Here is a 14,760-nt window from a genome sequence, read left to right on the forward strand (position 1 = left end):
AGGCTGTGTGGTCTTCACTTGGTCACAGATTTAGATGAGAAGCAGAGATGGGAATGTGGTTTCCCTGACCTTTAACGTATGCTCCTTGACCCCCAATACACATAAACTCTCGGCTGCTGTGTGTGTGTGTTTGGCTCTCCTGGTGCCTCGTGGAGAACAGAGCATGCTCGGGAGCTAAGGGCCTTTGCTTGCCTTTCCTCTTTTATGACATTGACCCCGGGGATGTCCCTCTGTTGTTCATTTCTTCTCTTTCCTTCTTTTGCCAGGGGGAGAGAGGCCTGGATGGATTCCCCGGGAAGCACGGGGACACTGGAGAGCAGGTAGGCAGGCATTGGCTCCGGGGGCCGGACAGGACTGGGGCTTGTGCAGAGCTCGTAGGGCCTGGGGGCTGTGGCCTTTGTCCCACTCGGCTGGGGGTTCCAGGAGGGTTAGCGACCAGCCCCCAGCTTACGGCCACACGTGGACTCCTCCACGCCAGAGTGGAGGGATTCCAGAGAACACACCACGTTAAATCCATTCTCACCTCAGCAGTACGGCACGTGATCATTAACGTAAAGGCCATGGGCGACGCGCACGTGTTCAAAGTGCTGTATTCAGTGCAGTCCTGTCCCCGAGAGTAAAAGATTACTAACAGCCCTAATGCTCATCAATAGATACAGGAGAATAATATAAAATTAATGTGGAAATTAATAGAGCTTCTAATGTCCTGATATGATATTCTCTGAGCTGCGCTGTTAAGTGGAAAATAAAGGCGAGTGTAGGATGGCGTGGGAAGATGCATCTATGAGTCCAAAGGGGACCACATGGAGGTGGCATTGGGTTAGTTGAGGAAGAACTTTCTAGCAATAAGTGCAGTCTGGGAAGCCTTGTCAAAGTGGCCTGGTGCCTTCTGGGGAAAAGGCCAGGTACAGATTTGGAGGTGCAGTGGCCTCAGCCTCTTCCTTCTCCACTGCTGCCCCTGACGGCCTCCCTTTCCTTCTTTCCTCCAGGGAAGACCCGGCCCTCCTGGCGTGCCAGGGCCCCAGGGAGAAAAGGTAAGCCAGGCCCTGGGGTGTCAGGTGGCTCTTGACCAGCAGGTGTGTGAGCTGAACGAATCAGGGCCTGGTGTGTGTGTGCTGGAGGGCCCAGGCTGGAGTTCTGGGAACAGAGTGCAGACGAAGGCGGTGAGTCAGGCATTAGAACTCAGCCTACAAGAAATGTCTGGTTATTGTACTGAAACATTTTTTTCTACTTTTAGGAACAAAAATCTATTTAAAAAACAAACAACAATCCCTATTATATAACATCCGGACATATTAAGACATTGTGCTGCCCTTAAATGGCTTTTTGGACTAACGCAGATATGAACAAATGCAAAAGAAAACCGCACAGACGCCTTTTCCTCTTTCTCCTTTTCTCCTTCTCTCTCCTCTGCAACGTTTAGTTGTTGTTTTTTTTTAACCAGAATTATACTCCTGAAAATGTGCTAGATATTTCATAAATAAAATAAGGTTTTATCTCACCCTGCTGGTCATCTATTTTAGAGCATTTTCCCAACAAGGCTTAACTCACTGAATTTGCTGCTTAGGATTTCTTTATCTCAACAGAAAGAACTGCATGTAAGATTTCTTTGTAAACTGTGAAGTGCGGTGAAACCGTATGAAGACAATAACCTTCCCAGGCATTCAGGGTCACAGAGGGAAACTAAGAAGGTGTGCTGTGTTCTGGATTATAGCGGGAGGGGTGATGAAATAGACCCCTGCATCTGAGTACAAGAGAAAGATTTTCTTCCAGATCTTAGGCCCTTAGGAGAAACATCAGACTTTGGGTCTGAGAGCAGCTAGGAGAGAGGTTGGGGGGGAGCAGGAGAAATCCAGCTAGACCACGGAGGGTGAGACCAGGGCTGCCGCGCTTCTCAGCATCACACTGCAGGGTTCAGGTGAAGGTCGCTGCCCTATCCAGACGAGTTCTCGCTCGGCACGTGCTGAAAACAAAGGGAAAGAGAAAGGCTGCTCTGACTCTTTACCGAAGCAGACAGGGTAGAGTTATAAATAAATAAAAAGATACACAAGCCAAAAAAGCCTCTGTTTAGGAAAGGTGGCTGGAGAGTATTGATCTCATTCAAACTTGCGCACTTGGGCTTCAATTCTAGCTGAGTTAATTATTCTCTCTCGAGGTATTTTTAGAGTTGAGATTTACATTGTTATGTTATCCTAGTGTCAGGGTTTTAATGTATTCTTGCAGTTCCTTGACAGGGGATGCTAAAGCCTAAAATAAATAGTTTATTTCAAGTCCTGAAGAGGGAATGTGTCTTAAAGTTTGGATCTAGGTGACAACTCTTTCCCAATACTGTGTGTGTGTGTGTGTCTGTGTGTGTTATAAATTCCAGCCTTCCACTTGATTTATAGAGGTGTTTGGCCCCTCCTGATTGGTAAGCAGCTGAGTTGTACATTGCTTATTATGATGAATGCAGCAGAAATGGGAAGACGCGGTCAAGGGTCACGGTATGACGTGGGGCATTCATTTGGAAGAGTCGAGAAACCAGTGGTTCTCAGGTGATAGAATGTGTCCCAGCTCATTCTGAGAGAACATCGCTGGGACAGATCTTAGCTGCTTTACAATTTGAGAAAGTCATTGGAACCATAGAGCTGACCTTTTAACCCCCCTAACTTTACAGATGAGAAAACAGAGGCCCAGAGAAGTAGGGTGTCTTGTTCAAGACGCCCCAGTGGCTACAGACCAAGGTGTATAGATCTGCCTGCCCATACGGTGACGCACCACAGACCTCAATATCGGGGGCTGCTCTACCTATTCTGTATTAAGAGTTTTAATGGATTGACTCCATGGTTATATTAGTTATCTTCTGCATAACACATCATCCTGAACCTGAGAAGTGTGGTCTCGCCCAGTTTCTGAGGGCCAGGAATCTAGGAGCGGCACGGCTGGGCTCCCGTGGCTCAGGGTCTCCCAGGAGGCCGAGCTGTCGCCAGGATGTAGTTATGTCATCTGAAGAATCCACTTCCAAGCTCACTCACAGTGTGGTTGGAAGCCTCAGTTCCTTGGTGGCCATTGGCCTCATTACACGGTCCTCTCCCTAGGGCTGCTCACAGAAGTGGAAATCACTTCCCTAGAGTGCGTTGTAAGCTCTCTGAGACTGGGGTTTGGCAGGCGGAATCCACAGTCATGTTTTATAACCTCATCCTGCAGCAGTACCTATGACTTCTGCTGTGTGTTACTGGCCACATAGATGAGCAGTGGTACAGCGTGGTCCTGCACAGGATGTGAATCCCAGGAGGCAGGGGCCATCTTGGAGGCTGACTCCCCCAAGGGATAAAACAGATCTTTGAAAAACATGACACCCACGTAGTGGAAAGAAAGTGATTCAAGGACAGACTAGCTTTTTCAGTGTCCTCATCTCTAAGGTAGGGTAGTATCTGAGAGGAAAAAATTTACTTCATGTCAAGTCCTTGGAACAAGGCCAGGCGTTTAAAAAGGATCCAATATCTATTAGCTATACATACACAATTCTTATGGATGGACTATAGGATCTTAGTTTTCCTTAATAATGGTTTAATACATTTGATCTCATAGTCTGTAACGTTACCTGTGCAAGTGAGAAAACGTGCGTTGATTAATTGATTTCATAACTATCATTGAAATTCACTTTTGTGGTGTAATGATGATGAGAAATGCAACAATGAAGACAATAAAAATAAATGTAATAATGAGGCGGGGTGTGAATAAAAGAAGAAAGATACAGTTATGAACCTCAAAAGATTCATTATTCAGCCACATAATGCTCTCTCTCTCTCTCATTTATATATAATAATTTATGTACATATTTTATATGTATCAATATTTATATATATTATATATTTGTACATTTAAGACAGCCACACAACAGTATTACAGTATAGCTCAGAATGTCTTCTAACAATCATATTAGCAAAATATTAATAAGGTTTGGGGGAGTGTAGGGAAAAAAGACTTCTGCTTGGGAGAGTTGAAGAAGGCTCGTGGGGGAATGGAGAAGGCACACCCGAGCTGGGTGCTGACTGCGTGCAACTGGGCTTGCATCCAGGTCATGGAAGTGTGTGGAGAGGATATAGGGTGATAAAGAGTGCCGTGTGTGAGCATGTGTGTGCACCTGTGTGTATGTGGGTGGTGGTGTCATGGAAAGGAAAAGCGAGAATGGAAACACGTGTCTGAGGCAGGACCCGGTTATTGCATGTGAGAAACAGAAAGGCAGGTACAGCAAGGAGAATCGACACTCATTAGCTCGCACTTGCCACGCACCTTTGCTGTGTGGCTGAAAACTGCTCTAAAAATAGTCCGTTTTAAAAAGACATTCTTAATTGAGATTTTAGAAAAACACCTGATGCTATGTGAAGAGATGTGAGTTTTTCCAAGTCTAAGAAAGCAGTGGGACCATCAGAATTGTGACCGCACCAGTCAGAGGAAACAGGTCCTGTCCATAAGATAGAACTCAAATGCAATGAAGGGCGACAGACGTGCCCTGAGTCCTTCATTCTTACTCCTCGGCCTTAGGGTTTAATAGATGCTTTCCTATTTATCCGGCAACTCATTTACTCTTTGCCAACTTATTAAACAGTAGTTTTTCAAGGCTTCCTGTGCTCCCTGAGCGAGCCTCTAGGGAAAATGCAGTCATATCTCCAAGCTACATGTGGGAACATTGGCTACAAGCAGTGTCCTCGTTTTAGCTATAGGGCACTAGGGTAATAACAGTGAAGATTTTTCTGTCGACAGATGTGCCCAATGTAGAACCAAGATGTAGCCCACGCTCTGGAAAACCTGACGTAGCCACAGCCGTCAGAGCCTGGCGGTAAGGCAGAAGGAGGCAGAAAACAAAACTTCTGTCCATCATGATCTGGTGAACATGGAGAGGCCTCATCACAGCGTCTGTGGTAGTTATCACTTGCTGAGTATTTACTGAGCACCGACCATGTGCTGAACCCGTGACCGGGCACAGGGGACGCACCCTAGGGTGTAATCACGCTCCTGATGTGCGTAGTGCAGACCTGCTACGAGCAGGTGCTCACTGGACAGTGGAGCAAGGGATGCTCTTGAGCAGGAAAGTGGTGGGAAGAGCGCCAACCAGGTCTAGGCACTGGGTACACAAGTGAGAGCAAGGCTCCTACAACCTTGATGCAGAGATATGAATGGACAGAACACTTGAGATTGTTAAGTCAGTCAGCCCACGTGATGGCGTGTGTGCTGGAGCACAGAGAAGGAGGTGGTCCCGAGGCCTTGCATGGGTAGGCAGGGGCCCTGGGGGTGTGGGAGCCCGCAGGAGCAGGTGTCACAAAGTGTCTCCAGGCCCGTCCGTGTTCTGCAGACGGCATTTTTTCATTCTCTTTATGGCCGAGTGATGTTCCATTGTATATATGTGCCGCATCTTCCTTATCCATTCATCTGTCGATGGACATTAGGATGCTTCCATGTCTTGGCTGTTATAAATAGTGCTGCTATAAACATTGGGGTGCATGTATCTTTTTGGATTAGAGTTTGGTCTGGATATATGCCCAGGAGTGGGATTGCTGGAGATTATCATATTAAGTGAAGTAAGTCAGAGAGAGAAAGACAGATATCATATGATACCACATATTTGTGGAATCTAAAAAAAAAAAATGATACAAATGAACTTATTTACAAAACAGAAATTGACTCACGGATACAGGAAACAAACTTATGGTTACCAAAGGGGAAAGGGGGGAGAGATAAATTAGGAGTTTGGGCTTAACAGATACACACTACTATCTATAAAATAGGTAAACAACAGGGTCTACTGTATAGTACAGGCAACTATACTCAATATCTTGTAATAACCTATAATGGAAAAGAATCTGAAAAAGAAAGTATATATATATATACGTACACACACACGTGTGTGTGTGTATGTATGCGTATGTATGTGCACAAAGGGAACAAAGTACCCTCTGTTGGAACGTTTGTCATTTCTCCGCAGGGTGCCATGGGGCCTGCAGGACCTCCTGGGGTACCGGGCTCGGTGGTAAGTGATGCAGTCACCAGTGGTTGGAATCACGGACTCAGATGCTGATAGGATTGTGTAGTTGGCAGAGTTGTTGTCTCTGAGAATGAGGCGGAACTGTTCTGATGACACGAGCTGGATACAAGGCTTTGCCTCTGAAAATGGGGTAAAGTCAGAGGCGAGTCAGAAATTGCTGCCTCCCGGCATGCCGTGCACCACGTGCCACGCAGTGGAGTGTGGGGGCTATTAAGGAAGGGCCACCGGCTTTGCTGACGTCTGGTTTGTCCCTCAGGTGCAGAGAGAGGGCCTGAAGGGCGAGCAGGTAAGAGGGACGTGGGTCCTCCCATCGTGGGGCTTTAGGTGGTGGCAGAAATAGGAAGGCCACCGGCGTGGGGTGACACTGCTTGCTGAGCTCAGGTGCAGCCCTTCAGAGACAGGTCAAGTTGACTCTGCCAAGAATGCAGATTCCCACCCTGGGTCTCCTTTGGGAACTTGGGAAGAAAACTCCGAGTCAGCACAGGGTCATGGGTGGTGGCCCGGGGCATAAGGACGGGGAGTCATGACTAATTCTAGTTTGACTTGTGTTACCAGGGAGCCCCGGGACCACGAGGTCACCAGGGCCCTCCTGGGCCACCAGGCGCTCCGGTAAGTCATCCCTCCCCAGCCCGGGGTCCACACCTCTAGGTCTGGAAAATCATAGGCATTCTCGCTTCCGAGCTCTGCGTTATTTCAGAAGCTCCTCCCGTCGCCCTGAGCGATAGGGGTTGTTGTCAGCATCTAGCACAGGAGGAAACTGGGCCTTGAAGACTGAAATCACTGGGCACGGATCATGCAGTGAGCAAGTGTGGAGCTGGACTTGAAGCCCAGGCAGCCCGCCTTCAGGGCTCCCAGTCCCAAACATGCCAGGATTGGGGTTTCTGGTGTTCAGTCTGCGGTTTCAGTTTCCCTTCAGATAAAATGGAATAAAAACATTGGACACTTCAGTGCCAGTTGAATCATCTCCAGTGCACATTTGCTTTTCACATGTTTCTGATTAATACTGACTTTGCAGTGGTTTGGAACACTTCAGCCTTTGGTTTCTCCCTCTGTTAAGAATTTAATGATATGTAAATAACCATTTGGGAAGAGGCCATTCAAAGGGACTCTGTGATCATTTTTGATGTGAGTTCAGATACTAAGGATAATTAATAAGATACAGTAAATTCCACAGGTCAGTGATTGGACCTTTGCTCCTCCTGGTAACATGCTGTTGCTTCTTTCAAGGGACTGTTTTACTGAAGGAAATAAAACAGCTCTTATCTTGAAATGTCCATAAATAGGTTTATAATTGGATTTATGATAAGGCCCATTCCTCATTAGGATAAATGTATATGTTTTTGCTGGGACAAAACTAGAAGAAACTTAGAAGATGTTTTTAATTCCAGTATAATTAGAACAATTTCACATCGACAAGTTCAGGTCAGAAAAGCTCCCTTCTGTCTCTGTAACCTTAGATACCTTGCTTAACCTTTCCAAGGCTTGGTTTCCAGAGCTCTCCACCGTTGTTGTAACTGTTGAGAGATTTAAAGTAGATAATGCAGGTAATGCAGTGTGCTGTCGATATTTAGCTCTCCGTGCATATATGCACATATATTTCAGAGCATAACTGGCAAGTACTGACCATCTGTACTGTAGTATACTTTACATGCAGACATTTGCATATTAAGTTTGCGAGGGTGAAGTTGTTATTTTTCTGCTTTTACCGATGAAGACATTGGTACAGAGATACTGAGTAGCTTGCACAAAGTTATACAGCTAAGAAGCAAAACTGAGCTTTGAACCCAGATCTGTCTGACAGACTAGTCCATGCTCTTTTCATACCTGAGTGCACAGTGCAGCAGTATCTCCTCTGAGATGCGCAAAGGAGAGAATTACTTAAACTTAGTGGCTCCCACTAAGGGATAAGAAGCTAAGAGTGCTCAGCCCTGCTTAACTCATGAGGCAGCCAGCCTTCTTGATCTCTCACTCTGGGATCCGGGATGTAATAATGGGCAGTCCTTCCGCCTCAGGTAAACTTTGTTATGGTAAATGAGGGAGGGAGAGAAGGAAGAAACCTCAAGCACTTGTGGTCACATACTTTATTTTATATCAATCGAAATATTAAGGCTGGAGATATAGGGATGAAAGCACGTGGACTGATCCATGTGAAAGGAGTGTGAAAAAGAAATAATTGTGAGTAAACACTTGCAATCTCTAGAAGATTAATGAGAATTCTCTGCATGTGTCATTCCTGTGACCCATTGTATAGGACAAGGAGAGGGTCCTGAACCCTCAGTACTTGCAAACACCAGAATACCTCAACCCTGCAGCCCAGTGGAGCTGTCCAGGGTCCTGAAGAGGTCCTCTGGGCTAGATACTCTTGATAGAATGGGATTGAGTACAATGCACGGTGTTGGTGATGAAATTCCCTTGCAAGGAGTTCAGAAACCCAACAGCCTACCTAAAGACCTTGTGAAAAGTGGGGGGCAGTGATGAGAGACCAGGAGTGTGAGGTTCTTAAGGCCACAGCCAATATCCCTCCTGTCTCTAAATCCACAAGTTTATCACATGGTGGGAACTTAATACATGCTTACGAAGGAGGGACCCCCATGACAGATATTCAAGAGGGACATCAGAGTGGGACCTGATTGCAGTCTGAGCTCATAAGGAGCAGTGTGGCCATGGAAGGCACTTGGGGTTAGGAGCCAGAGCATCTGGTTTCATGTCCCAATTCATCCACCAAGTAGCGTTGGGTTTTTGAACTCTACCCCTCTTATCCTCTTCTGCTTTCCTAAGTTGGAAATCATTGTCAGCGACATCATTTCCTACGTAAATGTGCTGTGAGGGTTAAATGAGTTGACGTAGGAAGCACTGTTCTGTGAAGCCTTATTAAGCCCAGTACTGATCTCAATTGTTATTTCTGTCTTTTTTGAATCCCCAGCAGCACCTAGCCCAGGGCCTTCCTCAGAGCAGTTGTTCCCTAAATATTGTTTGGATTGAATCAGATCGAGAACCTGGCTTCAGTGACTTCTGTTGAGAATGGAAAATTTTGAGTTTGTGCTTAGCAATCCCAGAAAGAGGAACACGTATCCCATTCTCTAAATATAAACAGCGTGCGGCATTCTCCATCCTTGTTGAGGAGGCTTGCATCTTTGGTTCTTGCCCCAGGATGAAACAGGTCCTGGTAGTTTTAGCAGCGTTTGGTTGAGTGCAATAAAGAAGGGCCAGCTGGGCAGACCAGATGTGAGACGTTTCTTGTTGCTTAATGAAAACTCACTTCTGCAGGGTCTTCCTTCCCTTGATGTGTGCCCTGAGCTCACTGCAGTAATCCTTGTGAGGAAGGGAGATTTAAACCTTTAATTACTACAGTTTGTACATTCATGTACTCATTTTTATGGTGTTATTAAGGGAAAAGACCTTAGACCTAAATACAATTCCATCACTTAATAGTTATGCAAAATGTGGCAGTAGTAGCTGTTTGCATGATAATCATACTATTGAAGATGAGGAAACTGAAGCACAGAGAGGGAATTTCTGGCCCAAATTCACCCGTAAAGTTGGTGATAAGAGTCTCCGTTAGAGCTGAAGTTTTCATTTTCCCATTCCCGTTTCATGCCGTATTCTAGGTGACCTCAGTAATACATTTGGGTATAAAGCAGGTGCTGTCAGGCGGTGCTTTGTCAGGGCTTTGGTACCCATTCTTCACGTGGTCCTCACAACCACTCGGGAGGAAAGTTTATTGTCCTCACGCTGGAGATGAGCGAACTGAGGTCCACAGATGCCCAGTGACTTGTCTGAGGTCGGGCAGCAGGTGCCTAGCGAGGTGTAACGGGCAGGATTTTACTTAGGTCAGCATGACCTCTTTCCGCACCAGTTGGCTTTTTGTTTTTTGTTTGTTTTGCTTTGTGGAAATTGATCTTTCTCAGATGATTTTATTTATTTATCCAGACTGTCATTTTGCATATCGCAGTTGATGGAGAGTCAGATAACCCAAGCCAGTTCTTGGCAAGCCAGCAAGATACAGGGGCAAAGGCACCAGGCTTAGAGCTAAAGACACTTGGATTCCAGGCACCTCTTTTGTGTGCACTTTTTACAAAGCAGTGATGCGAGGCCTGTGGTCCTTACTGTACTCATCTTTAAAGTGTGAATGATGGTGCCTACACCTTGCTTGTTAATCACACTTGATTACATCAGATAGGTGCACATATTTTAAGTGTTGTAGATTTGAGGGAATAGGATTTTTTTTCCCTTCCAACCTCCCAGTTTCCCCACTGGAATGGGATGGTATTCTCCTATCCAATGAGAGTGACAGGGCCAAGTATATCCTGTGGTCTTTACTCAGTATTTACCGTGGTCTGTCTCTCTTGTTTTTTCCCCTTTCTCCTCCTTCTAAAGGGTCTGATGGGTCCAGGAGGCAAGGATGGACCTCCTGGTTTGCAAGGTCTCCGAGTAAGTAAACTGTCTTTCCTTTCTGGTGCCCCAACTCAGCCGCACTGCCCCCACCCCCCATTTTAGCTGCTCAGACAGAGGAGATGACCCCAGTCTTGGGAGCATGGGATGAATATTGGAAGCAGATTGAAGGGTTAGATTGAGTTCATCAACAATGGTTGAGGATGGGCTGTGTGTTCAGCCTTGAGCTGGGTCCTGGGTCATCTCATGCAGATGAGTCTGTGGTCTGCCATGAGTCATGTATATAGAAACTCACATCCCTGTGTGATCAGAGCCCTAGTAGAGGATGCCCAGTACTGAGAGAACACAGGGAAGGGGCAACTGACCCAAGCTGGGGGCCAGCCAGGGCTTCCTGAAAGTGGTAATGTTTGAGCTAAGTCTTAAGGAAAGAATAAGAAAAAATAGCAGTGAAAGAATAGAGGTCTGCCAGTAGGCTGTTAGCCACTCCGATCTAAACATCGTCATTATTTTTGAATACCATGTCATAATGTCTTATGGTATTTCATTTCATTCAGCCCTTGTCTTTTTATCCAAACGGTGCACACCTTATGGGTTTGAATCCACCAGTAGGCACAGCTCCTGACACTGTGTTTTAAGGTAGGGGGCGTGGCATCTCTCTCCTCAGCGCCCTCACGGCAAACTGGGACTGACCTCGACTCTGTCCTCAGGTCCCAGCACGTGCCTGGCGCAGAGTCAGGGCTCAGCTCACGTTTCCTGACCTCGAGCCCTTAAGCTTGTAACATATTTTTTTAGTTTGTTTTATTCACATATAGTTGATTTACAACATTAATTTTTGCTCTACAACAAAATGATTCAGTTATCCATATATATACATTCTTTTTCATTTTCTTGTCCATATGGTTTATCACAGAATACTGAATATAATTCCCTGTGCTCTACAGTAGGACCTTGTTGTTATCCACTCTATATATACTAGTTTGCATGTGCTCACCCCAAACCCCCACTTCATCCCCTCCCCGCCCTCCTGCCCCTTGGCAACCACAAGTCTGTTCTCTATGTCTGTGGGTCTGTTTTGTAGATAAGTTCATTTGTGTCATATTTTATTTTTTTTTTTAATAAATTTATTTTATTTATTTATTTATTTTTGGCTGCGTTGGGTCTTCGTTGCTGCACGCGGGCTTTCTCTAGTCGCAGCGAGCGGGGGCTACTCTTTGTTGCGGTGCGCGGGCTTCTCATTGCAGTGGCTCCTCCTTGCAGAGCACGGGCTCTAGGCACGCGGGCTTCAGTAGTTGTGGCTCGTGGGCTCTAGAGCGCAGGCTCAGCAGTTGTGGTGCACGGACTTAGTTGCTCCGCGGCATGTGGGATATTCCCGGACCAGGGCTCGAACCCGTGTCCCCTGCATTGGCAGGCGGATTCTTAACCACTGCGCCACCAGGGAAGCCCCTTGTGTCATATTTTAGATTCCACATATAAGTGCTATCCTATGATATTTGTACTTCTCTTTCTGACTCACTTCACTTAGTATGATAATCTCTAGGTCCATCCAGGTTGCTGCAAATGGCATTATTTCATTCTTTTTTTATGGCTGTGTAATAATTCCATTGTATGTAAACACCGTGTCTTCTTTACCTGTTTGTCTGTCGGTGGACATTTAGGCTGTTTCCGTGTCTTGGCTATTGTGAATAGTGAAGCTTGTAGCATCTTTTACTGGTTCACTTAAGAAAACAGCTCCAGGACACATGCATCCAGAGACCGTGAGGCAGCCCCTGGTGGTTGTGAGCTCATTGCCCTTGGAGGTTTTAGTTCAGAGTCCGGGTGACCTGACAGGTGGGTGGAAATGAGGGTGCTGGCATCTGGCAGAGGCTGCCGCAGTCCCGTGTATGGCTTCACATATGAGCTGGAGATTCCATAGCTCAGTGAAGTGGATGGTGTCACAGATTTGCTGGGATTCACTCTGTCCAAGGTGGTTGGGCCCACTGATCACACTGTACATCTTCAGTTCTGAAGTGGGCTGACCTGTTTCTGTGACTCAGCACAGACTCCAACCTGTCCTTACCCACCAGTGAACTTCCTCTTTTGGTTTCCAAGCACCTCTGCATCCTGTAACCATCTTGAAATCTCAGGATTCTAAGAGGAGCTTATTGTGAAGGCTAGCTCTGGAGCATGGTAGGGTGTCATGAAGGCAGGGCGGGTGGGAGAAGTCACTTATCCTACTAGAAAACCTTGGATATGTCACCTCCCACTCAACATCACCAGCCCTGGCCTCAGTTTCACTGTCAGTCAGATGGGTCAAAGCTGGGTTGCCTTTGCCTCTGTATGGAGTGAGGATCCTGGACTTTGCAGCAAGATGCACCTGGGTTTGAAGCTCAGCTCTACTTCTCAGCAGGTGTGTGACCCTTTAAGACACCCAACCTCTCTGAGCCTCTTTACTTTGTTATGGTGGGAAGGCAACCCAGCCGGCTGAGTTGTTGTGAGAAAAAGTGCCCAGCACAGGGCCCTTGGTGGGCAGCAGGATGTGGCAGCTGTCACGGCACTCATTCTCCTGACACACTCATGCACAGTCTTAGGAGAAAACAGCAGTCCTGTGCCTTATGTGACTGATGTTTAGATGACCCTTATCTCATCTTGCCTTGAAGTGCTCCAAGTGTTACTTTTCCTAATACAGTGTTAGGCGGTGAGTGGAACTCTTGATGCAAGGATGACTGCAAAGGTTTTTTGTTTTTCTTTAATCTATATCTTTATTTAATTGGCTCTTATTAAGGGGAGAGGGGACAAATCTTGCCTGGAGCTTGCTTGTCTAGACCCACGCTTCCTTGGCCATGACTTCTTGGCACCCCAAAAAGTGTTCGTATGTTGCCCAGGGATGGTTGTTGTCCTTCCCAGAAACACCTCTAACCCCTAAGAGTAATAATACCAGCTACCCATGCAGCGGGGGCAGGGGCCTTGGGGATTGGACGTGTGCCCCAAGAGTGAAGATTTGAGGAGTAAAAGAGGGGGACCCAGAGAAGCAGTCAGGGTAGGACTGGGGTAGGGGTGCACATATTGAGTCGCTGAGCTCCATCTAAGTACCAGGCCTCCTGACAGGGCTGGGGAAGGGCTGCCGTCCCTCTGTCCATGGGCGGACAGCGGGCTCAGCCACCAGCGCCTCTCAGGGACGCACACACAGGACTGTGTGTCTCTAGGGCCTTCTTCCTTCCTCCCTTCTTCCCTTCCGTGCATCAGTCAGCCAGCAAAGCCCATGAGTGCCCTGACGAAGCACAGGTGCTGCGCTAAATGCTCTGGGATCCCTGAAGAGATTGTGGTCTCCGCCACCGGGAGCTCACAGCCCGTGGGACTTGAGACACATGAACAGTGAAGCCAGATGCCTCCGTGGGGACCAGTAAAGACTGCAAGTGTAGAGAGGACAGAGGGAGCTCGGTGGAGAGAGGCCATGGGGCTGGGAACAGGGAGCGTGGTATTTGAGGCAGCCTCGCAGGAGTGAGCGGATTTCAGCAGGAACAGATGGGGACACTGAAGAGAGTAATTCAGACACAGGGAGGCCCCCCCCCCCACCCGAGAGGACGCTTGCTCACGTCCATCTGCTTTTATCCGGCTCCCCGGTCTCCAGCTCGGAAGCGGAAGCGCGTGTGTAAGTGGAAGGGCCACACACACGGCTTTTACTTCAGCCTCTGCCAGCGTCCTACGAGGACCCTGGCCTCATTTCTCTTCTTTTTCTGTTTCTCTTGTCCTTTCCCATCTCTGCCATTTTTCTTCTACTAGCCTTTCTCCCATCCCTGCATCTTCTTTGCTCCCTTTTCCTTCCTTCCACAAATTCATTGGTTCAGCAAATATTTCTTCATCATTTACTGGGTGATGGGCATTGTTCTAGGCAAGTGGGGTCCTTCAGTGAGAAGAATAAAGATCCCTGCCTTCAAGATGCTTGCATTCTGGTGGCAAGGAAAAGAATCGTGCTGATTAGCATTTAAATAAACAATTCTGGAAGAGCCACGGAGAAAGTCCTGTTCTGGCGGGTTCTCAGGAGGTGAGGGAGTTGGCTGTACGGGTAGCTGAGGGGAGAGCAGAGCAGGCAGAGGAAACAGCTAGAGCTAAGGCCCTGGGGCAGGCGGCTGCTTGTGTGTCAGCACAGAGGCCTGTGTGGCCAGAGCGAGCAAGGGCCCAGCATGGAGGAGGCGAAGTCCTAAAACTGGGAGCAGGTTCGTGTCGGGCCTCGTGGGCCATTGTGAGGGTCTTGGCTTTTACTGTGAGCGACGTGGGGCTGTTGAGTGTGTTCAAAACTGTTTTATTATGAAAAAAATTAAACATATACAAAAATAGAAAAGTGAAGTAACCCCCTTATCCCCCAA

The 14,760-nt window shown here is 47.2% G+C and overlaps 1 protein-coding gene across 3 annotated transcripts in view; it reads left to right on the forward strand.

Annotated features, from left to right (window-relative positions):
• The window catches only part of COL22A1 (collagen type XXII alpha 1 chain), a 259,547-nt gene that overhangs the window by 122,962 nt on the left and 121,825 nt on the right, over window positions 1-14,760 (forward strand). For all 3 annotated transcript variants that reach the window (XR_010936688.1, XM_067712824.1, XM_067712825.1), the window contains 6 exons: window positions 267-320; window positions 990-1,034; window positions 5,966-6,010; window positions 6,282-6,311; window positions 6,581-6,634; window positions 10,403-10,456. Coding sequence is in view for 2 of the 3 variants with exons in the window: in XM_067712824.1 (XP_067568925.1) it covers window positions 267-320; window positions 990-1,034; window positions 5,966-6,010; window positions 6,282-6,311; window positions 6,581-6,634; window positions 10,403-10,456 (282 nt within the window). In the remaining variant the exon portion in view is untranslated. The remainder of the gene's footprint in view (window positions 1-266; window positions 321-989; window positions 1,035-5,965; window positions 6,011-6,281; window positions 6,312-6,580; window positions 6,635-10,402; window positions 10,457-14,760) is intronic.

Source organism: Pseudorca crassidens, chromosome 17 (assembly GCF_039906515.1).
Source record: "Pseudorca crassidens isolate mPseCra1 chromosome 17, mPseCra1.hap1, whole genome shotgun sequence".
In the NCBI taxonomy this organism is placed as follows: Eukaryota; Metazoa; Chordata; class Mammalia; order Artiodactyla; family Delphinidae; genus Pseudorca; species Pseudorca crassidens.